Source organism: Pecten maximus, chromosome 12 (genome assembly GCF_902652985.1).
Source record: "Pecten maximus chromosome 12, xPecMax1.1, whole genome shotgun sequence".
In the NCBI taxonomy this organism is placed as follows: domain Eukaryota; kingdom Metazoa; phylum Mollusca; class Bivalvia; order Pectinida; family Pectinidae; genus Pecten; species Pecten maximus.
This window is the reverse complement of record NC_047026.1, coordinates 36,085,247-36,110,410: the sequence shown is the minus strand read 5'-3', so window position 1 is coordinate 36,110,410 and position 25,164 is coordinate 36,085,247. Positions and strand designations below refer to the sequence as shown.

Genomic DNA, 25,164 nt, shown 5'->3' with positions numbered 1-25,164 from the left:
AAGTCACTTACCATTTCTGATGAAAACCGCCAAATGGAACCAATAAGCTTTGTTCTGATTCCGTCATTTCTGGTTACATTGTTCGGAGATTCGACGTAGTTACCGCCCTTTGAGAGCTCTTTTGTCCTACGGCGGCCTATAGATGCCATACATTTTGCTGCAATTTTTACCATTTTAAATCGCTAAATTTTACTATTTCTCCAACTTAGATTTTTTTAGATTTTTTATACATTGATCAGTATGATATCTTGTTTATTTCAAAGCAAAAATTCTTTCTGTTGCTATTTCTTTGTGCCAAAACTGTAGTCTGACTAGACTATGGGAGCTGTTGTTAAATTGTGTTTATTGCTGGGTTTGAAGACGATCGGGAACGTAATTTCGCACACCCATCTAACTTCTTTAACTTTGTTGGTAAAAATAGTTTCCAGCCATTTTGTTGACAAACAACATCCTAAACTAAGATTAAGCCCAATGCCATGATTAAAAAAATCTTTAAAAACAAAATAATGTGAAAATGGAAAGTGTTAATATACCATCATTTTTGCTTTAAATAATGACCGCTCCCTATACGGAGGTAATGTAAACAAGGTTGTGAAAATGACGGAGTGTCTACCGGTCAGTGCTGCTATTAGTTATACTTTAGTGGATTTGTATTCAGTTTTGTTTATAATCTGATCAAATGATATTTTCCCTAAATATTTGCAAATTCACATGCCAATCAACAACTGGGATTATTTTAAATAAAATATTTAATCATCCGGTATCAATTTTATCGGAAGAGAGTCGTATCAGTTAAAATTTGTTTTCAAAACGAACTTTATCTGAAAAGATGTACTTAGAATGGCAAATGTTCCACTAAAGGTTGGCATTAGTCAACATATAAACAAAAAGCACAGTCCTCGACCACTTGGAGGAAAAACGCAAAAAATCGTCAGGTGTGCGAATTTACGTACTGTGCGAAATTACGTACCCTTGCTCTACTGTACTGTACGCCTTAAATAATAATCCATGCTATTGCAAGAATTTCAAGTGTATAATTTGTGTAAAAAGTCCGAAAATGGTAATTTTTCGAAGAATCGATATTACAGGTAGGTGTTATATCTACAGGCAAACATGCCAACCTTATCCGCATGAAGCATCGGTTTACCTCTTCTAGTCAAAGCCAGGGCAAAAGAGAGGAAAAGAGAAAATAAAAGACAAGACAAAAGAGAGGAAAAAAACAAATAAAGGACAAAGCAAAATAGAGGAAAACCCAAAATAAAGGACAAGACAAAAGAGAGGAAAAGACTAAATAAAAAACAAAGCAAAAGAGAGGAAAAGACAAAATAAAAGACACGACAAAAGAGAGGAAAAGACTAAATAAAAAACACGCCAAAAGAGAGGAAGATTCCAATTGAAATGCTCTCCGACGATCCAGTATGTGTAACAGCAGACCAAATCCGATTTGCATATCAAAACGGCCCATGAGGATAATTGATTGCAAAAAGGGGCACAAGCGTCTGCTTCTGGTTAATATCTATAAGAACAAAAATAGCCCCTACTCTTACTTTTTAGTTACAGTAGGGCTAATATGTTTCTATCGATACTCACCAGAAGCAGGGGCCTGTGGATGGGGGTTTAGTTTGTGGATATTTTATTACGTATACGTTACAATATATGATATATATAGAGATGGACCAGGAAAAGCACACATAATGCACAACTGCACACGTATATGCCGAGAGGATGTTTTGTAATTATAATAACATCGTTATACCGTATAGGTTTTTCATATGAACTAGACATGTATTATGTGTACAACAGGAAATTCAACTGTAAGATAATAATAAATTAATGTAAGTTAATGTTGTAAAACAGCAAACTAAGACATTTAAATTGATTGAATAGTTTATTTCTCTCGTTTTAGTGGAATTATTTAAAACAAAATCCCAAATCTCTTGAAGGTACACCCATAATCATGTACATTGTTTAACAGGATTAACATGTATGGAGCTCATATAAACATGTACATTGTTTAACAGGATTAACATGTATGGAACTCATATAAACAAGTACAATGTTTAACAGGATTAACATGTATGGAGCTCATATAAACAAGTACAATGTTTAACAGGATTAACATGTATGGAGCTCATATAAACAAGTACATTGTTTAACAGGATTAACATGTATGGAGCTCATATAAACAAGTACAATGTTTAACAGGATTAACATGTATGGAGCTCATATAAACATGTACATTGTTTAACAGGATTAACAGTATGGAGCTCATATAAACAAGTACATTGTTTAACAGGATTACCATGTATGGAGCTCATATAAACATGTTCATTGTTTAACAGGATTAACACGTATGGAGCTCATATAAACAAGTACAATGTTTAACAGGATTAACACGTATGGAGCTCATATAAACATGTTCATTGTTTAACAGGATTAACAGTATGGAGCTCATAGGTTTAACAGGATTAACATGTATGGAGCTCATATAAACATGTACATTGTTTAACAGGATTACCATGTATGGAGCTCATATAAACATGTTCATTGTTTAACAGGATTAACACGTATGGAGCTCATATAAACAAGTACAATGTTTAACAGGATTAACACGTATGGAGCTCATATAAACATGTTCATTGTTTAACAGGATTAACAGTATGGAGCTCATAGGTTTAACAGGATTAACATGTATGGAGCTCATATAAACATGTACATTGTTTAACAGGATTAACATGTATGGAACTCATATAAACATGTACATTGTTTAACAGGATTAACATGTATGGAACTCATATAAACATGTACATTGTTTAACAGGATTAACATGTATGGAACTCTAAACATGTACATTGTTTAACAGGATTAACATGTATGGAGCTCATATAAACATGTACATTGTTTAACAGGATTAACATGTATGGAACTCATATAAACAAGTACAATGTTTAACAGGATTAACATGTATGGAGCTCATATAAACAAGTACAATGTTTAACAGGATTAACAGTATGGAGCTCATATAAACATGTACATTGTTTAACAGGATTAACATGTATGGGGCTCATTTAAGGATTGATTGTCAATTTTGTTGCTTGCATGGACTGATGAAGGGAAGTGAACCTCGTGCAAATGAAGTGAACTGCGAAGCAGTTCATGTACCATTTGCACGAGGTTCACTTCCCTTCATCAGTCCATGCAAGCAACAAAATTGACAATCAATCCTTATATTTACGTTAACCAAATTTAAAACTTCGCCACCAGATTGCAAAATTCGGTCGCAACAGTGTGACGTAAGTGCGTCACTTTGTAACATTGTTATACTTATCGTACATGTGTGCACAGTAGTGGAACAGCAGACAGTCAACTATTCTCGTCGCCAAGGCAACACAAAATATAGTGCCATACACGTTTTGATTATTACGATGTTGATACACATAGATACGATATTTTCAAGGTAAAATTTTCATTTATAACAAATATTTATGATATTGTATAATAAAACCTTAGCAATACCCATATAAATACGAATTTAAAGTGCATTGTTGACAGTATAGTATGTGTGTGATTTGGTCACTCGAGACACAGGGACTCGGTTAAAAAAATGACGTGATGCAGTCTAATAACTGGGATATTCATAGCTCGAGAAAAAGTGTAACAATGTGGATTTTAGTCGCAGGTTAGCTGGTGATGTACATGGTGTTCTTGAAATATTGGATTTCATTGTCGCACTGGCGTTTTGGGATGTAAATTCTGATAATAGTAAGTAAAGAAACATTGATTTGAAAATTGGCGGTATTCGACGGCCGGAAACTTGTGCCCTCCATATGTTTAGATTGAGTCAAATTACGACAATAATGTGTCCCTGTTCTCGATATAGCATGCTTCTGCTACCAGTTTGTTTTGTGTTGTTAAATAGTGTTAAAATTGAGGTTTATTTTCTGTGACCACTAAAATGGTATCAAGGCATGGCATTCGAGATACAGCTAACGTTAGACCTACTGCGCTACGTAGGTCATGAGCTTGGTGCTATCGGGGGTGTCAGTGTTCTGTCAGATCCTGTTTTCTAAACTGTCTGCATTATACTGTCATTTTTATTAGCACATAAAGCGGCTATTCCACTTGTGTTTATATACGTTTATAACAATGTTAAACAATTCACAAAATGAAAGTGCATTCAAGACTGTGGCGGTACAGAACTCGATCGCCATTGTAAATTCAGTGAATGTATTCACACGCCGGCAACAAAGTGATTCGTCTCTCAGAACAGAAGCACGCGACCCAAAATCTTCAACGGGAAATGAAGTGAAATGAGTTTACTATGTTCATTGAGGCGGAGCGAAGTGAAAATGTAAATATATAAACATGTACATTGTTTAACAGGATTAACATGTATGGAGCTCATATAAACATGTACATTGTTTAACAGGATTAACATGTATGGAACTCATATAAACATGTACAATGTTTAACAGGATTAACAGTATGGAGCTCATATAAACATGTACATTGTTTAACAGGATTAACAGTATGGAGCTCATATAAACATGTACATTGTTTAACAGGATTAACAGTATGGAGCTCATATAAACATGTACATTGTTTAACAGGATTAACATGTATGGAACTCATATAAACATGTACATTGTTTAACAGGATTAACAGTATGGAGCTCATATAAACATGTACAATGTTTAACAGGATTAACATGTATGGAGCTCATATAAACAAGTTAAAATGTTTAACAGGATTAACATGTATGGAGCTCATATAAACATGTACATTGTTTAACAGGATTAACACGTATGGGGCTCATATAAACATGTACATTGTTTAACAGGATTAACATGTATGGGGCTCATATAAACATGTACATTGTTTAACAGGATTAACATGTATGGAACTCATATAAACATGTTCATTGTTTAACAGGATTAACATGTATGGAGCTCATATAAACATGTACAATGTTTAACAGGATTAACATGTATGGGGCTCATATAAACATGTACAATGTTTAACAGGATTAACATGTATGGGGCTCATATAAACATGTACATTGTTTAACAGGATTACCATGTATGGGGCTCATATAAACATGTGCATTGTTTAACAGGATTAACACGTATGGAGCTCATATAAACAAGTTAAAATGTACATTGTTTACGTTTTGTGAATAAAGCATACAATGTGACAAGGTAGAAGAGTGGGGTGACAAATACATTTATAAACCTACTATAAATTTCAATTGATAAAATGAGTTTTCTGTCGAAAGTCAAGTTAACACTCGAAAGAAAGACAGGAACAAGTATTGGAGGAATATATACTGTAAATGACAGATTTATCGAACATAAAAAAAGATATCTCCGAAGATTAGAGATTATCTCGGGAAGAAATACATATATCTCCAAAGAATAGAAGTATCATGGAAAGAAATACCTAAAAACTAGAGTTACAATGTATCCTGGAAAGAGATACTGTACCTTAAAAACTAGAGGTATCATGGAAAGAAATACCTAAAAAACTAGAGGTACAATGTATCCTGGAAAGAGATAGGTGTACCTTAAAAACTAGAGGTACAATGCATTATGGAAAGAGATACCTAAAAACTAGAGTTACAATGTATCCTGGAAAGAGATACCTAAAAAAACTAGAGTTACAATGTATCCTGGAAAGAGATACCTAAAAACTAGAGTTACAATGTATCCTGGAAAGAGATAGGTGTACCTTAAAAACTAGAGGTACAATGCATTATGGAAAGAGATACCTAAAAACTAGAGTTACAATGTATCCTGGAAAGAGATACCTAAAAAGTAGAGTTACAATGTATCCTGGAAAGAGATACCTAAAAACTAGAGTTACAATGTATCCTGGAAAGGATACCTTAAAAACTAGAGGTATCATGGAAAGAGATACCTTAAAAACTAGAGGTATCATGGAAAGAGATACCTAAAAAAAGCTAAAGGTATCCAGGAAATGAGTACAGATATCTTCAAAGATTAGAGATATCTTGGAAAGAAATACATATATCTCCAGAAAATAGAGGTATCCTGGAAAGAGATAGAAGTGTACATGCATTGCTCCCAAAATTCGGTACATGTATTTCGGTAATGAAGATTATTTCCTGTAACAGAGTTATACATTATTTAATTTATATATATATATAAAATTTATCTACATTTCTCCCATAGGATATGTTTTTTTATTCCTTTTAGGGATACCTCAATTAAGTTTTGAAATATAATCATCAATTTCAATCAAGCTTAGATATATAAATCAATGTAACAAAGGCCTATCCAATATTTAGATAATCCCTGTTTAGGTAAGATATTTTTACTGCTTATGAGAGATGGGCCGATACAATTATGCTTGAATTTTGTTTATCCTAGTTTGTCTTTTTTATTGGTACATGTGACCATTATCGGTAGTACAAGTATTTCATCTTGAGGTCTGGAGACGATAATGACTAATGCATATGCATGTACCTTGTTGAAAAGTGGATAAATGCTGCCCGAATTAAGTGGATTGCTTTATGCTTCATTACATAAACAACATAGAATTGCAATAACTAAGTTACGTTTGTCTGCACATAATCTTGCTATAGAAGTTGGTAGAAGTAGAAATATTCATAGGAAAGATAGACTTTGTATAAACTGTACTCAAAACGAGGTTGAGGATGAATTTCACTTTTTACTTATGTGTCCTAAATATTCAGAGATAAGGAAGAAATTTATCAAAAAATAGTACTGGTATAAACCATCTGTCTTTAAAGTTTTAAATTTACTGAATTCAAATAAAATAAAGGAACTACATAGATTAGGTAAATTCATTATACACACAAACAAACAGAGAATGATGTTATATGTGTTTAATTATGTTGCAAATGTATTGATAAATAGATATATAGATTAATCTTAAATATTATAATGTACCTTATGTAATATGTATATCATATTGTAAATGTTCATCTTCATATGTTATCCTTTGTATTCTGTACAACATGTAATATTATGTAATATGTTTTGTACACCACTGATTGGCTGTCAAGCCAAAAGTAATAAATGAATTGAATATCGCATGTTCATCGGGTCACATGTATCTTGTTAAAAATCAGACAAATTTTATCGAGTGGTGTGAATGCGTTAGTTTGGTCAGTGTTATATAATTACCGTCTAAAGAAACAGGATATATTAATTTGTTGTTGAAATGAATAAAAGGCGTTGCTCGCAGTTGGATCCAGCATTGTATACTCTCAATTAAAAAACAACCAAAAAAATACAAAAACATTGGTATTATTTATTTCCGTTAGGTTAGAATATCACAGCTTTTATATTATATACCATAGAAATGTATAAGTATGTATGATCGTATCCTTATAAATTGGGAGACCTTAATCATTTTGATGCAAAACACATCGCAGGAAACAAATCGAATGAAGATTTCATTTTAGTTAGCTTTTGATGAAAAAGGATAATAACATATAAAATGGAAATGTTATCTTATTTTTGTTTCATATAAGTATTCTTTTTTACTATTATCATGTTTTTGTAAATATTTTGCATTTTGCCAGTCTTGAAATATGTGGTACAATGTAATTACAAGTTTGTGATGGAATAAAGTTTTGTCTTTTTGTTTACTCATCATCTCCATTAACTACTGTTATATCTATTTTTCTACTTATTTATATATTTAATTTTTTTGTTAATCTTTTCTCTTCTCTGTTAGACATTCTCTTCAATAAATTATTATCTATTATAAAGCAAAATTCTCCTCTCAGCTATGATCTTTCTTTTTCATAAATTGATAATAAGCATTCCATTTTACTTTTTCTCTACATAATTATATTTACAGCTATACCACTAAAATTATTAATAATATTTATGTTAACGGAAGTATGGAAAGGACCTGTATAGGCTAAGCCTGTTGTCCAATCCAATTTGTATATACAAAAAATGTATATCTCTATTATGAAATATTGTATTTAAATTAATTCAAATAATTTATTGAATAAAATATTTTAAAATGAAAAAATAGAATAAAGTTGTGACGTCAGAACCGAAACAATAGGCGCAGGTAACATGCTGCTCTCCTATTGTATCAAAGATTTGTTTGTAATTATGATCACAAATAATATAGTGATATACACTGTACGTTAAACTTGATCAAAATCTTTTCATTAATTACCATATCTTTATCGCAAATAATCATATAATAATTATCCTCGTCATGAATTCTCATTACATCTTTACAAAGAACATCATACATAGCTAATACATCATTATACATAAAACATCCCCATCATTAATAATTATTACATAAAAAAATAATATTGCCATCATGTATATATAGACGAGCTAGAAATATCAATCTTATAGAGGATCATTGTCTCCCACACACAACAATAACATTAACATGACAGTCTTATCGTCTCGGGATATAGAGGATCATTGTCTCCCACACACTACAATAACATTCACATATCAGTCTTATTATCGTCTCGGGATATAGAGGATTATTGTCTCCCACACACAACAATAACATTAACATGACAGTCTTATCGTCTCGGGACATAGAGGATCATTGTCTCCAACACACAACAATAACATTCACATATCAGTCTTATTATCGTCTCGGGACATAGAGGATTATTGTCTCCCACACACAACAATAACATTCACATATCAGTTTTATTATCGTCTCGGGACATAGAGGAATATCGTGTCTCACATAGTCGACACGAATTCCCAACCTAAGGTCGAAAAACATACAGATGCAGTGACGTATATCTTTTTTACCCTGTAAAATGACACAGTTATTTATTATTTATATTGATAAAAGAGCAAAATATAAAATCTATACGAAAACATTTAATGAGTTTATGGAAATAATGATGATAAGAATACAAATAGTTATGGAATTTATAAAAAAAAAATAACAAATCACTTTAATCAAATATTGTTTATCACCCTTGATAGACGAGACGGAAGGTGACCTTAATTCGATCGTAAATGCCCCTTCCATTGAGCAACGCTTATGGGTGTTTCCCAATTATGGAGATACATGTGATATTAGATATCAGAAGATATTCAAAAACATGGTACATTGTTTGTTTTATGAACTAAAATGAAAAGTTAACACAGTTAATGAAAGTCTCAGTATCAATGTTAGTCTAGTGAAAGCAGTACTGTACAGTTGCTATATTTCACAGAGCAAATACTCTGCGGTTGTTCCAGTACGATTTAATATCACTCCAATACGCCCTGTAGACATTCTTTAGAGAACATCTTTACAACATTTGATTGTATATATACATATAATATATATATATATTCAATGACTACGAACGACACCTTAAAGCCAAAATCATCTCTATTTACAAAGCTGTTCATAACCCGTCCCCAACTCTACTATTCTTATTCCATCGGGCAGTCATTCTCGTCAAAACCACCCACTCCCCTTTATCAATTATCATTCTTCCCTCGCTCAGTCCCCCTTTGGGACATTCTCCCAACCACTATCAATGTGGGGATGTCTCCATCTGTCAATATATCCCGAAGACAGCTAACTCAGCTCTGCTCGGAACACTTCCACAATACTGCAGATGTACATAGTTTTAACTTCATTCACTTTCGTCCACGCATCGCACACAAAGTCTAATAATAAAACATGAATGGTATTCTGTATACTTAAAAGAGAAAGAAGAATACAACGAAATTATATCTCCCGCTAATAATGTCAACTACAAAATTTATCAAGTATTTACATACAAGATGTTCAATATAAAAAAAATGTACATTGTAAACAATAATGCGAGATATCTACACTCCTCGGAGATAAATGATCACAGCCTATGAACGCCAGCATTGCCTCTGTAAGCTGGTAAAGCATGTTAAATGTGTACTACATGTATACTAAATAAGATTCTGTCTGGGGAAATATATTCTATCTTCCTTTCAAAATAACCAATGATTCAAAACTTCAGTGGTTCCAATACAGAATTTTACATAATATTTTGACAACAATTTCTTTGCTTTTCAAGGCAAATATTGTTATAAACCCTCTTTGCACATTTTGTAATTCAGAGTCCGAAACCATAACACATATTTTTTGGGATTGTCAAAAAGTACAGGATTTATTGCAGAGTCTAGAAATACTTCTGGATGCACTTTTAATTCCTTTTACTATGAATAAACAGTCTTTTATATTTGGACTCCCATCAGTTAGAAATGTGTATAATAAAGTTGATAATGAGATTAACATCATCATTAAACATTATATCTATAAAACCAGATGTCTAAACACTACCCTAAATTTAAATGCTCTTATCAATTCAATAAGAGAAAACCACAATGTCAAAAAGTATGCAGCAATTGGGAAGGGTGAAGCTTCTCTTGAATGTTTTAACAAAGGTTGGGAAAAATGGGAAAAGGTTCTCCTTTTGTAAGTATTTATTATATTGAATATATTTTTCTTCTCAAACTCTGACTGTTTGCAAAAAGCCAATGACATTTATAAAATTCTATCATATATTTTCAGCAAGTATTTCTTAAAAGTGTTTTCAATTCACTTATCAATTTTTTTCTTTCTTCCGAAGGCCTTTTTGTATGTCTGAAGTGTCTGTCTTGTGTTTGTCTGTTTGTCAATCTGTCTGTCTGTCTTTCCAATTATCTGTTCGTGTTTGGATGTCTTTATAGTTGTCCGTCGGGTGTCTGTCTGTCTAGCTGTTTGTCCTAATAGATGTCTTATATGTGTTTATATATATATATATGTATTTTTTTTCTTTTTTTCTTCAATCTGTCTGTCCTTGTAGTTGTCTGTCTGTGGTATCTGTCTGTCTTGTGTTTGTCTGTATCATGCATCTCCCTCCTTTAATAAAAAAAATACACATTTCTATCTTTTGTTTTGATTGTAAAGAAACATATAAAATATATTTCTTTCTCTAAGAAAATAAATAAATACAAACAGTGATATAAATGTCAGTCATAATGATGTGTGTATATATATACTTCCATACTATACAAATATTCAGATATGATTACTTGAATAAGTATGAAAGGAAATAGTATGAAAAGAAATAGTATGCAGTGGATGCTTATATGTATCAAGAGTGTTTGAATTTGTGATATGAAAAAATGGATGAAGGTAAAAGGAACGAATGTATTGTCAAATTGTGTCATGTGTATGTATTTTTTGTTTTGAAAACTGAATAAAAATATAAGTTATAAAAAAAAATAAGGTTCCTTCTCAGAAGTGAACGTAACATTTCTACCTGAGGAAAACCGGTACATCCGCGTAAATCATGTAATGTTAGAATGAGGTACATAATACGATATAAAACAGCATCATGGACAAGGATAACTTAATGCACTGTTACAATAAAGGGACTTATTCGGATACGATTCCATGTGTTAGTATTGAAGCGGCGGCTATTATCTGTACACAGACAGAGTGTCTTATACATGTTATTTTACTTGGTATACTAGGTATACTAAGTATCGTCTTCGGTAAAGCCAATGTCATACGAGAACAGATAGCATAGAGATGCCAAGATAGGAAAACAAAAAACGTGCAATTTACAATATTTTGTCTTTGGATCCGAGAATATGAATGATATACTTTAATGCGAGACAATACTATTTAGTTAAAGGAATCTGTATTTATTGTTACATTGGCACAGTAAGATCGGTACAGCTGTATCCTCTGTTGAGAGAGTCATGGCGATTGGGAAGTTCAGCTTTACTGTAGTGCTGAAGGAGCAGCTCTAATGTCTTGAAGAAGACTTTGTGATCTATACTATATTGGCCATCCTGGTAATAGAAACACAATAACATGTACAGTAGCGTAAACACACGAAGACAATTGAAGTGAAAATTAATTGTAAAAAGCAATAACAGGAACATTTGGTACAATAAACCAAAATTAGACGTGAAATAAAGACTATTAATGATGTCCACAAAGTGCGGATTGTATTACACTGTACACACGGCAACAGTCGAATTCGTGAAGTCAAATATTTGGATCCTATTGAACAAATATTGAACTGCAATAAATAAATACAAAACATACCATAGTCCCTTCGGTTATCAAGTTTTTGAATTTTTGTTTTTTGTTTGTTCTGTTTTGTTTTGTTTTTTATTTTTGTTTTTTGCTTGTTTGTTTGTTTGATTTACAACGAAACCATCCATATTTTGATTTACTCTCGAATAGCTGTTCCGCTGTGTATGCTAATTTCACATGAATTCGTACGGAAGACTAACAGTTGGATACGTGTTGACGATCATATTGTGATTATATATAACGCAACATACTTAATAGAGAGAAGATTAAGATACTATAATTAATCTGTGGTAGTGATAGACTGTATTTTCGATTTACCGTATATTAACACTGTGATATGGAAAAATGTTGAATTAATACGCATTGGTAGCATTCAGTGCTTACCTTTTCAAAAATTCTAAATTCTTTCAAGCCGTCAACGGTTTGAACTGATAATACCTAAAGAGAAAACAAAACAAAAAACGATCATTTTTATACTTGAACAACACAAAATTACTTTAATCTATTTCATTAAATGAAACAAATTCTGCTTAAACACATGCAGTCAAGGCCAGATTTGCACACGGTAGCAATTGTGTAATGGCATTACCTAGTATGAAGAATTCACCTCGATCGTTACTGACCTTAAACATCAGACAAATATCATGTTAATTATATTACATGTAATTCAATTTCGAAAACAAGTTAAACGAGATAGAAGAGAAAGTAGTGAAATATCAAACATTCAAAACCACTGGTATATTGTTACCTAGACGTCCGATAACTTCATGTCTTCTCTGACGAGGACAAGAAATGAGAAAACCTTACCTTGATGATATTTTAGTAAGACAGGAGAAAACCTTACCTTGATGATATTTTAGTAAGACAGGAGAAAACCTTACCTTGATGAGATTTTAGTAAGACAGGAGAAAACCTCACCTTGATGATATTTTAGTAAGACAGGAGAAAACCTTACCTTGATGATATTTTAGTAAGGCAGGAGGAAACCTTACCTTGATGAGATTTTAGTTAGATAGGTGAATATCGTACCTTGAGGAAACTTTAGTAAGGCAGGTGAATACCTTTCCAGGATGAGATTTTAGTAAGGCAGCCGAATACAATACCTTGATGAGATTTAAGTTAGACTGGTGAATAACTTACCTTGATGAGGTTTTAGTAAGGCAGGATAAAGCCTTACCTTGAGATTGTATCAAGACGGCGGGATACTTTACTTTGATGAGTTTTAAGTTTGACTGTTGAATACAGAATGTACCTTACCATGATGAAATTTTAGGCAGACAGACGAAATAACTTAATTTACGTAATGAAATTTGAGTTAGACAGGTGAAAACCTTACTTCATTATCGTTCGTTCTTGATTGGCGGACTAAGTACGTTCCCGAAGTTCTTGCTGAAAGAATTCTGGAAAAATGATACAACGGGATGTTATTCTAGATATCCTGTATATTTGGAAATCTACTCATTGCACCTACACTTTATGAACTTTCTGAATTTCTGAAATATTCGGGAATTAGAAGTTTTGATTTCATAATATCCATTAACCGAAAGCTTGCAACATATTGCACTCCGATACATTATCAGAAACACAACACATCTTGATTTTCAAATTCCTTCCAAAACCCGCAATATTCTTAATATTCCTGATGAAATTCAACATACGAGTATATGAAAACAACCACAATCATGTAATGTACCAGCTGAAAACGCGGTTTTAGTTCCCTAAATAGGGAACAACCAACCAATTGAAAAAATATATTTTTGAAACAGCCCCTGTGTATAGAAAGTTGAGCCAAGGATAAAATGTCTGGCAGCCACTGATTGGCCAGTATGTTATGAAGTAAGAAAATAGATATGTAGCCTGATAGGTAACTATCAATAAGAAATGTTGATATAAATTTCGTAAGTTCGATTGATATTTTCCCCAAAAGTTCAGGTAATAATATTTAAGAGGTAAACCTTTAAGATTTTTGAAAATTTTTACTGCGAAATTCACCCATTTTCAAAATGGCTACCCTGGAGAAAATTTGAGCTGACGGACCCAACTTATGTTTTGAGTAGGTGTTATATGAGACCCTAAACTTTTGTTATAAACCATAATTGTCATATTGAATTCAAGAATTTGAATGAAATACTCCAAAACGTTAACACTAAAGTCTATGGGAAAACAATTGATTGGTTGGTTCCTATATCATGGTTATAAGTAATATATAGGAACGCTTACCTTTGAACCTGTATACGATCTGAACCTTTAAACTCAAAATCGTCTCTGGATACTTGTTTATTCTGAAAGAATATTTAAAGATTTTTGTATGTTCGAAGATAATGAAGCTGCGAGCTAATTGATAAAACAATAGAGGACACCCAACAATAAACACATTATATAAGAACTAAATAATAGATACAGTAAATAATGAATAAAACATTACACTATACAGTTGTTTCGTCCTTTTAAATGATTTTGACCCAAAAATAGTGGAATCCTATTATTTGTATACTGATGAGTTAAACTGATGTTTTCTATATTAGTATACTGACAGATTAGAACAGTTGTTTTGCGTTATTGATATACTGATGAATTAGAACTGTTGGTTTCTATATTTGTATAATGATGAATTAGAACAGTTGTTTTCTATATTTGTATAATGATGAATTAGAACTGTTGTTTTCTATATTTGTATAATGATGAATTAGAACTGTTGGTTTCTATATTTGTATAATGATAAATTAGAACTGTTGGTTTCTATATTTGTATAATGATGAATTAGAACAGTTGTTTTCTATATTTGTATAATGATGAATTAGAACTGTTGTTTTCTATATTTGTATAATTATTAATTAGAACTGTTGTTTTCTATATTTGTATAATGATAAATTAGAACTGTTGTTTTCTATATTGTATAATTATTAATTAGAACTGTTGTTTTCTATATTGTATAATTATTAATTAGAACTGTTGGTTTCTATATTTGTATAATGATACATTAGAACTGTTGGTTTCTATATTTGTATAATGATGAATTAGAACAGTTGTTTTCTATATTTGTATAATTATTAATTAGAACTGTTGGTTTCTATATTTGTATAATGATGAATTGGAACTGTTGTTTTCTATATTGGAATGCTGATGAATATAATAACTATCGTTTTCTTTATCGGGTATACTGATGAATTATAACTGTTGTTTTCTATGTATTATAGCGGTTGTTTTCTATATTGGAATACTGATGAATTATAGCTGTTGTTTTCTTTATTGCAATGCTGATGAGTATAAGAACTATTGTTTGTTATATCGGTACACTGATGAACTAGAACTGTTATTTTCTAAATTGGTATATTGATAAATGTGTTTATTCCGAGTCGGTTTATCTATCTATCATAATTCAATCATGCAGGGCAAACTTATATTTACAAGATATAAAATGTATTAGTACATTTCAATACAAACATGGGTTATATAGAGTAGATACAGCTGTTTCGAGCTTCTGTCTCTAGTCAGTAATGCTAAGGGCCTAAAGGGTTGATACTTGTTAGTCGACCAAAAAGATTTGAAAAATTGGTCGAAAACAAATTTATATCATGCCGTATAATTGATACACAATTGTATCATACACGTACATCTATTTCTAGACATCGTCAATAATACAGGGGCCAGAATATTGAGGCATATGGCACACACATCTCTAAATATTTATAATGTAGAACACAAATCATATACAAAGTGATATCTTTATATGGAAGATAAATAATATTGGAAAACTATTTAAAAAAGAGAGTAATACCATATAGACTCTTAAGTGTATTTTCAAAGAAAAACATCGTCTTTTCTCTTCTTTTAACTTTAAATATGTTATGATACATTTCGAGTAGTTATCAGCAGTTAAAACGGGGGAAATCCCAAACTAAACGATTGTGTCGAAAAATAGATGTGTCACTTACAAGTAGTGGTTTAGCTGCGGGTAAGGGCTTAGGTTTCGTTCGCACCTGAACTTTAATCTTTTGTTCTGGTTCAGGAATGGCTGAAATGTAAACCTGGTTATATTCAGACCTACCTTGATAGTATAGTATCATATCCGTTCACGAGGTTAGGTTTACTCCGCTTATTATGACTTTCTAATTGACAACGGACATGTCTGTCTCATTTCTAAAACCAATGTGGATATTACAATGCCTGGCGTGTTTTAAAAGTACCGCAGCATGTGATTATCTCTGGTAGATAAATCTAGATAAATTACATTTTCCAAAGGAGACCTATACTATATGGTCCATTTTGACGCTGTATGTATTGGGGATTATTTTGTTACCTGGTAAGGGGGGTCGTGAACTCCGTATTTGGGCTAGTTCCCCTTCAGTTATCTTATCATAATCCGAATCCGAATCACTTTCCGGTTCTACAGAAACAAAAAAATATCATTTTTAGCTACATAAGGACATTTTTTTTGACAAGACATAGCATTAAGGAGACATCTAGGATAAAGGTGATGTCATGAGATTATTTCATAGTAAATATAGTGGTACCATTAACATGTTTACTTCCAAGTCCTGTTACTGGTTTGAATATACTGATCTACCTGGCTGTTTCGTTTTGTTGTTAGCTTTACTTGAAGTCTTTGGTTTCGCGGCGACAGTTCTTGGTGGTATTACTGGAGGATATATTTTGACCTTGACCTGCTTTTCAAGGTAAGTGTATTCATCTTCCGGTTCGTCGTCTTGTTCATTGAAATCATTAGAACTGAAGGAAAAAGATTTGTTTTTTGTTTAAGCATTGATGTCAATATTTTTTAGTTTCATTGTGCTTTGAATTTGCAAAAATTTCTTAATACCCGTATGAAACTAAACATATTTGTATTTATGTGCAACATAAAGGAATTTATACTATCTGTTTTTTGTTTATTATATTATTGTTGGAATATCTAATTGTTTTATTATATTATTGTTCCGGAATTTCTAGTTCCGGATTGGTTGTCTTTCCTTGCCGTACTTTAGTTCGGCCGTACATAGGATCACGTGACTTCTTTGTTTATGTTCACTGGCGGAGACAAAATTTTTCAACTTTCCCTCCTCCATCCCATCTTACCTCCTATGAATTATGTTCTAAAGCATGCTTGTGGCGTTTTTTAAGTATAATTTTTACCCAACCTTTTATGCGAATAGTTTTTTGATATTGTTGTTGATTTATCTAATGGCATTTAATAAATGCTCAATTTTCGACAATATTGGTTTGTGCGTTTTTTGTTAGCATAAAACATAGCAGAGTCCACATGTGTGCTTCACTAGGGAAATTATGGCTTAAACACGATAGTATAATGACATCAATGCATATACATGCAATTCATTTCTTAATTACAACGGGTAATTCATTTCTTAATTACAACGGGTAATAAATTTCTTAATTACAACGAAAAGACAAAAACCGTTAACGTTGTATAATTCCACCAATTCAATAATTTAATTGCGGATTTGTTTTACAAATCACTCAAATATCTCTTTCGTGACCTCTTGATAGACATGAAGTATGTAAATTATTATTGCTTGATGTCGATGTATGAGTAGGCAATGATGAGATAAAAGGTACAAAATGTAGAGCAGCATGTCTGCGTGACAAGTCTTTTGTTTACATCATGCGTCATGACCAGAAGTGAAATATAACGGGGATGCCATACATATTTATGAAATAAGTGGAAGTAAGGGTTCCACCGGAGAGGACTTTGCTTACTTACACCTACATAACGCCTACATAATACATGTAAGCAGACGACATTTTGTTTTGATGCCGTATAAGCCCAGTTCATTCCGCAGTTCAACAACAACAACAAAAACGTTACTACCTCATGAAATGTATTAGAATATTTAACGTTGTTGCAACATTGGAGGACAACCAGCCGTAAACACTGCGTGTGCGTAAACAACAGTACTTAAAGTAAACAGGAATACAATAATTTAAAAAAAAAAAAAGAAGCAGTTCCGCTAGGTGGCGCGTTGCCATTGACTCATCCAATCATTATCAAGTGGGCGGATCTTATTTCTTTTCCATAGAAGAACGAAAGAAAGAATAATGACGAATCAGAAAGCAGCATTCTGAGCACAAACAGCGAAAAATAAATCTTAAATCATTACCTGTGATAACAAGGCATAATTGATTACCTAATTTAATTAATTATGATAGCAATTAAATCAATTTGTTTACAAGGTAAAATATTTATAGGAAGAAGACCAACACTACCATATATGGTATTTTCAAAAATGAAAAGATAATGAGTTCAAACATCATCCTCATCCTGATGTCACTAATATCACATTACGATAGACATTTAAGTTATGCTACTATTATTTTCAGTCGATGATAGAATTTTCCAAGTGCATTAAGTGAGCCACCTATTTAATTATTTACTTCTATAAAACTCACTCTTCATCTTCCTCTTCAACAGCTTCGTTGGCTAACAACATTTCTTCTTTCAAGGTTTTCATCCATTTCTGAAACCAAACAGAATGGACTAGGGCTCAAATGAAGTTGTAAAAGCAAACTATGGAACAGTTTATAATTTCAAATATAGTTAGCACTTTCTGACCAATCAACGTAGAAGGAAATTTCCATTATAGCATATCACTGAGATGAAAAGTATTTATAACGCTGCACGTGTGATTAAATTTTACTACCAGATGCTCCAAACATTGAAGTGGCGTAACTATTACCTTGCGATCATCCTCACTTGCCGATCCAAACGTAAACTGTTTGCGTCCCTGCTGTTCTTTCGAAAATAGTCTAAAGCTTTTCATGCGGTCTGAGTCTTGTGCTTTTTCCCTCACGACTCTAAAAGACAACATTAGTTACAATTTATGTCGTATTTTAAAGAATAATCAATATGATGAGACTTATTTCATACCATATACCACTTTAAATGTTGATTAGGTCTTAATGCAAGATACTGTAGTAAAAACACACACATTACACTAATTTCACCGGTTGCTACTGAAATACACGTTATGATTTAAGCTGCATTATAACTTCATGTTTCTAATGTATGTCTGAATGATTAGCATTTAATTGCTCAACTGGTCTACGTACTGGTCGTATCCCCTTAGTGAAACTGATTGGAACGGTGACGTAGCAAACTCGTCGTGGTAAATGTACAAGCATCCTTTGGAAATCACCATAAACTTTTGCCGCCCTATTGAGAGTAAAAGAGTAACCACACAGGAGAAAAACGTTTACGTTTAAATACAATATTCTCTTTAATGAGTCTCAAAAGTCATGTATTGAATAAGGTCTTCTGAAACCCACATTATACAATCCTCTGTATTATACTCTGTAGTGATTTTAATAATATATTTATACCATTGTTAATATTTGATCCATTTAAATAAACCATCAAAAAGAATAGTATTGCTGATAACATCATTATAATGATATGCAAGAACTTTTCCAAATTATTTGCTCACTTGCTAAGATAACTGTCTATAGGAAAAATAATGGTCAAGAAGAATTTTGATCATCGGTGAATTTGTATTGTTTGTAATTGAAGTCATATTAACTAAAACAATCAGAATAGTAATAACTGTAATAATCGTTAAGCTATCAAAGGTTCAATACGTTTAAATAACTTAAAATGACACCTGATAAGCGATAATGCTATTGCACATTCTTAACAACACAACGCGGATTTATTTTTGGACGAATACTGTCCTGATTAAGAACATGGTCACATAGTTCCATACCCGGAAGCTATGTATAAATAGTAACGATACTTACGACCAATGACTGTGCTATACCGCTGATAGAATGGATATGTAGTTACTTACATTTTGTTACTATTAATTTTAGAACCGGTATTTGCAGTAGGGTTCTTTCTAATTGCCCACGTTTTCGGATGAATCCATAATATTTGACTCCTAGGCGTAATAGATCCTGAGCTCCTGAAAAGTGTACAATACAGTGTAAGCCTTTATTAAAATATCTAGAAATCAGCCCTGAACTTGAAAAAGACATGTCAGTGCCAAGACGTGTCAGTTCAATGACGTGTCAGAACCAAGACGTGTCAGTACCAAGACGTGTCAGAACCAAGACATGTCAGTACCAAGAGGTGTCAGAACCAAGACGTGTCAGAACCAAGACATGTCAGAACCAAGACATGTTAATACCAAGACGTGTCAGTACCAAGACGTGTCGGTACCAAGACGTGTCAGAACCAAGACGTGTCAGTACCAAGACCTGTCAATACCAAGACGTGTCAGAACCAAGACGTGGCAGTACAATGACGTGTCAGAACCAAGACGTGTCAGTACAATGACGTGTCAGAACCAAGACGTGTCAGTACCAAGACGTGTCGGTACCAAGACGTGTCAGAACCAAGACGTGTCAGTACAATGACGTGTCAGAACCAAGACGTGTCAGTACCATGACGTGTCAGTACCAAGACGTGTCAGAACCAAGACATGTGAATACCAAGACGTGTCAGTACCAAGACATGTCAGAACCAAGACGTGTCAGAACCAAGACATGTTAATACCAAGATGTGTCAGAACCAAGACATGTTAATACTAAGACGTGTCAGTACAATTACGTGTCAGAACCAAGACGTGTCAGTATCAAGACGTGTCAATACCAAGACGTGTAAGTGCATGTACCAAGACGTGTCAGTACCAAAACGTGTCAGAACCAAGACGTGTCAGTACCAAGACGTGTCAGTACAATGACGTGTCAGAACCAAGACGTGTCAGAACCAAGACGTGTCAGTACAATGACGTGTCAGAACCAAGACGTGTCAGAACCAAGACGTGTCAGTATCAAGACATGTCAGTACCAAGACGTGTCAGTATCAAGACCTGTCAATACCAAGACGTGTAAATACCATGACGTGTCAGTATCAAGACGTGTCAGAACCAAGACGTGTCAGAACCAAGACATGTTAATACCAAGACGTGTCAGTACCAAGAAATGTCAGAACCAAGACGTCAGTACAATGACGTGTCAGAACCAAGACGTGTCAGTACCAAGACGTGTCAATACCAAGACGTGTAAGTACATGTACCAAGACGTGTCAGTACCAAGAAATGTCAGAACCAAGACGTCAGTACAATGACGTGTCAGAACCAAGACGTGTCAGAACCAAGACGTGTCAGAACCAAGACGTGTCAGAACCAAGACGTGTCAGAACCAAGACGTGTCAGAACCAAGACGTGTCAGTATCAAGACGTGTCAGAACCAAGACGTGTCAGTACCAAGACATGTCAGTACCAAGACGTGTCAGTACAATGACGTGTCAGAACCAAGACGTGTCAGAACCAAGACGTGTCAGTATCAAGACGTGTCAGAACCAAGACATGTCAGTACCAAGACATGTCAGAACCAAGACATGTCATAACCAAGACGTGTCAGAACCAAGACGTGTCAGAACCAAGACGTGTCAGTACCAAGACGTGTCAATACCAAGACATGTCAGAACCAAGACGTGTCAGTATCAAGACATGCGCAAAAAAACAATGCTTCTTTCACTTTAAACGACAATTTGGCTTATTCATTCGTACGTCGAAAATGGTTGTAATATCGAATTCGATTTAATGATTGATACTTACCTATCGTCGATTGTGGTTCCAGGAAAATACTTGGTACTATAGATCCGTCACCACTCATGGTAAATACATGTATTCCGTAGATTTCTTCCGACTAAACATGCATGTGTATTACCTGGCAGTCTGAGAAATTAATATTTGTGTGTAAATGTCGGTTTCTGTTACTCAATGTAAAATTAAAAAGAAGTTGATTGGGATAAACGACCCCCCCAATTAGGTATAATAACTTTTATATTTCAAAATAAGATTAGTGTAAATAACTGCTTTCTGTTTATCCTGTTTATATACAACATAGACGTACATAATGTAACTGTGTGATTCCCTATAAAACACATTTGTATTTTCGAATTAATATCGTTATCATAGAATACATTGCTGACTGTAATACAATACACAAGATTACAAATTGTACTCATACTATGTTAAAACAAGTATGTAACACATACACTTAACCACATTAAAACGACATGCACTTTAACATAAGATTATGCCATACCATCAGTGTCATTCTTGTCACAAGTTATTCAGTATATTGCCCATAGTTTCAGATTTTATATTGATCATTTTACTATCATAACAAACTTGGCAAGGTTCCAAAAAGGTGGCTAACCACATGTAATAGCCTTGTTTATCTTGACATTGTGATATTTTCTTACAAAGAATTTCTTGTCTTTCTAGCTTCATTTACTAATATAAACATTGGTTATATTTATATTTCTTCTAAATGCTTACATATACTTATTTACACGTGCTAAGTAAGGTTACATGTATCTATGTTTGGGATGATTAAACATGTTAACTGGAACGTACCATCAGTGATGGAAATGTGAGACCAAATCCATTTGTAAAAAAACCAGCACAGTTAGTGAACAATTTGATGTGATATACAATACATTGTATGTATGGTGTACCGGTATTTAGACCAACAGATTAAACATTCTATAATTGAAAGTCTGACGAAGATAGGTTATGGCTTTATGTGATCAATGGGCTACGACATTATATCAATTAAGATTGAATTTCTACACAATACGACAGATCTGTGCGATTTTGAAACATTTCCGTATATCCCTTGGTATTACTCTGGAAATATATGGTACCTGCTGTTGCACAACTGTAAAAGCGAATTATGTTTCAGGTGATTGCTGATTGTGGCAGGAGTGAAAATCAATTATTTTGGTAAATTTGCTATTGTTATCGGCAAAACTGTAATACCATGTATGTTTGGTATCATTTAAAGCACGTGTTTTAGAAACTACACAATGTTGTTCGGAACTAACAAAAGCTGATAAGATATATATGACTCCATTCTATGTATTTAAATAGTTAGATACAATATTCTCGTCGTATCAAATACGCTAATGTATATAGATCATATACATGTAGGAGTGCTTTCATTACCAACAGGCAATTTGAATGAACATAACTTCGCCATGAGTATGTGTACATTGTCTTCACAGAGGTAAAAGTGTAGATTGGGGATTTTTGAACCCCCCCCCCCCCCCCCCCCCCCCCCCCCCCAAGACAATATGCAGCTGATCTTAATGTATCCTCCTGCAAAATACTGGCCTTATTACTGGCCCAAATTGTGATATAATAAGTGTGATAATGTTGAATTTCACAGGCGGGTTTTACCTTAAAGACGTTATCAAATGCATAGACCTGTGGCATACTTGTGTAGGTAGCATTGTATACGAATGTAGGGGTTGATACGCATCACAGCCTTCGACATTGCCTGACGTCTGTTCATGAACATATTCAACACGATATATTATTTATACTTCTTTTAAAATCTAACATATATACACAGTATTTTACAGATACGTTTGGACATTTTACAAAATATTCGCTCTGAACAACATATTCCAAAATACACAAGCTGGCCACAGCCAGTGCAGGCTTAAAGCTAGGACATGTTGACGATTTAACAAACAGTACTAGTGCTACCGAAATAATGCTAATTAAATTGATCTCAACAACTCGCAAGGTCACAACAGTATAAAAATCTACTACTTATATAGTAATAAGATTTACGTACGCATTATAGGAATCGACGACTGCGTGGCCAGTAAAATAAAACTTACCATTTGATAGGGAATGGTCGGACATAAGGTACTGAACAGCGATACCTACCGGTTTTGTAAATATCCGATTCAAAACAAGAATAATAAAAATGTGGATCTCTTATTTTTCACTATTGGTACGATCCATAACGTAGCAGAAGGAGATGATTTTATCCCACCGACTCAAACATGTCGTTTATTCCAACGAATTGAACTTCCTGGTACGTATTTACATAGTTAAGCTAACGTCAAAAGTAACATAAACCACGCCACTGATAAGCTTCTGTGGGACCAAGATCTATAAGAATATTTTGCTTATTTATATTTATAACTGTCCTACCAGTATCAATATATGACCTGCATACAGAGGGACATAACGGAAGAAAATGGTAAATTAGATAATTGTTATAATGGTAATGTGTTTGATTTACAGAAATTCTTTACAAGGAAAGCTAACAATGCTTTTTTACGTCCTGGTTATGTGAGCCTCATATGCGTGTGTGTGTATTGTGTACACACGTATACGTATATAGGGGTATGTCTGACAGCAATGGGTACGTTCAATGATTAAGATATCACCGTGGAGAAGGTTAACGGACTTAGGTATGAACCCGTGCGTGTTGACAGTTGCTTCGTAGCAAAAATCATGTTGTTTGTTTTCAACAAAATAAAGTGGGTAGTTATAGACCATTTATATAGCACATGTGTATACCGTCATCACAAATCAATAATTTTATATTTGATCTTGTATAAACACTCCTGATGTTTCAACCTTCCTTCAGTCGTAAAATAACAGTAATTTTATTATTTTCAATAATTTAAGAACATATATACATGTACAGTATTCCTTCTGGTTATATTTCGTTTCGATTGTTAGATAACACACAAAAACGAAAGTTTGAAATTGATCAATGAATTTGTATTTTGATATACAAAGATAAATACCTTTGGCAGTAAACATTGCTAAAACATAACGATAGTGGTAATAAAACGTACTACATATATACAATGTATGTGAATAAGAGGTCTCGGACAACTAATTATTTCACTATATGCTATTACCAATGACTCAATCCCCACAATCGCCCATTTGAAGTTCAAATGTTGTGAAATTCATATCAAATTAAAGGTTGAAGATTTCCCTACCAGAAAAATGATGTTATTTGATAGGTTTAATAGCATATAAGAGCACACCTGTACTTGAAAGACAGTAATGGATTATCCTGATATTTACAGTGGACAGGGGAACCACCACCTGGGGAATTCCCTCCTTTTTACACCTGTTAATTATAACATGTATCATGTGATTAGTTCATCGTGCAATTCTTTAACGACGCATGTCATTGAATAGACCTATATTGTTAACACATTTATGAATATTTACACGCATGTGTATTCATAATATGAAATAATATACATTTGAATAGGAACATTGGCTATTTATGTAACTGTTCTCTAAATAAACAACAGTATAGTTT

General features: G+C 33.2%; 1 protein-coding gene across 2 annotated transcripts; it reads right to left on the bottom strand.

The window, feature by feature from the left end:
- Positions 1-11,236: 11,236 nt before the first annotated feature.
- LOC117339255 lies at positions 11,237-23,913 on the bottom strand. 2 transcript variants are annotated; one of them, XM_033900736.1, is made up of 14 exons: positions 23,757-23,913; positions 23,259-23,365; positions 21,627-21,746; positions 19,854-19,967; positions 19,120-19,222; positions 18,747-18,864; positions 18,460-18,527; positions 16,625-16,785; positions 16,358-16,444; positions 15,993-16,072; positions 14,278-14,339; positions 13,394-13,457; positions 12,442-12,495; positions 11,237-11,807 (listed from the first exon to the last, which is right to left on the bottom strand). In XM_033900736.1, the coding sequence occupies exons 3-14, from the start codon at positions 21,682-21,684 to the stop codon at positions 11,664-11,666; spliced, it is 1,113 nt and encodes a 370-aa protein (XP_033756627.1). In that variant the 5' UTR covers positions 21,685-21,746; positions 23,259-23,365; positions 23,757-23,913; the 3' UTR covers positions 11,237-11,663. The 2 variants fall into 2 exon arrangements, with proteins under 2 accessions (XP_033756627.1, XP_033756626.1); XM_033900735.1 differs by lacking the exon at positions 23,259-23,365.
- Positions 23,914-25,164: the final 1,251 nt, after the last annotated feature.

Coding starts and splice junctions, on each gene's coding strand:
- LOC117339255 (XM_033900736.1), bottom strand. CDS start 21,684: ATGAGTGGTGACGGATCTATAGTACCAAGTATTTTCCTGGAACCACAA. Junction 16,445..16,624: donor CAACAAAACGAAACAGCCAG/GTAGATCAGTAT, acceptor TTGTTTCTGTAG/AACCGGAAAGTGATTCGGAT. Junction 11,808..12,441: donor AATTTAGAATTTTTGAAAAG/GTAAGCACTGAA, acceptor TTCTATTACCAG/GATGGCCAATATAGTATAGA.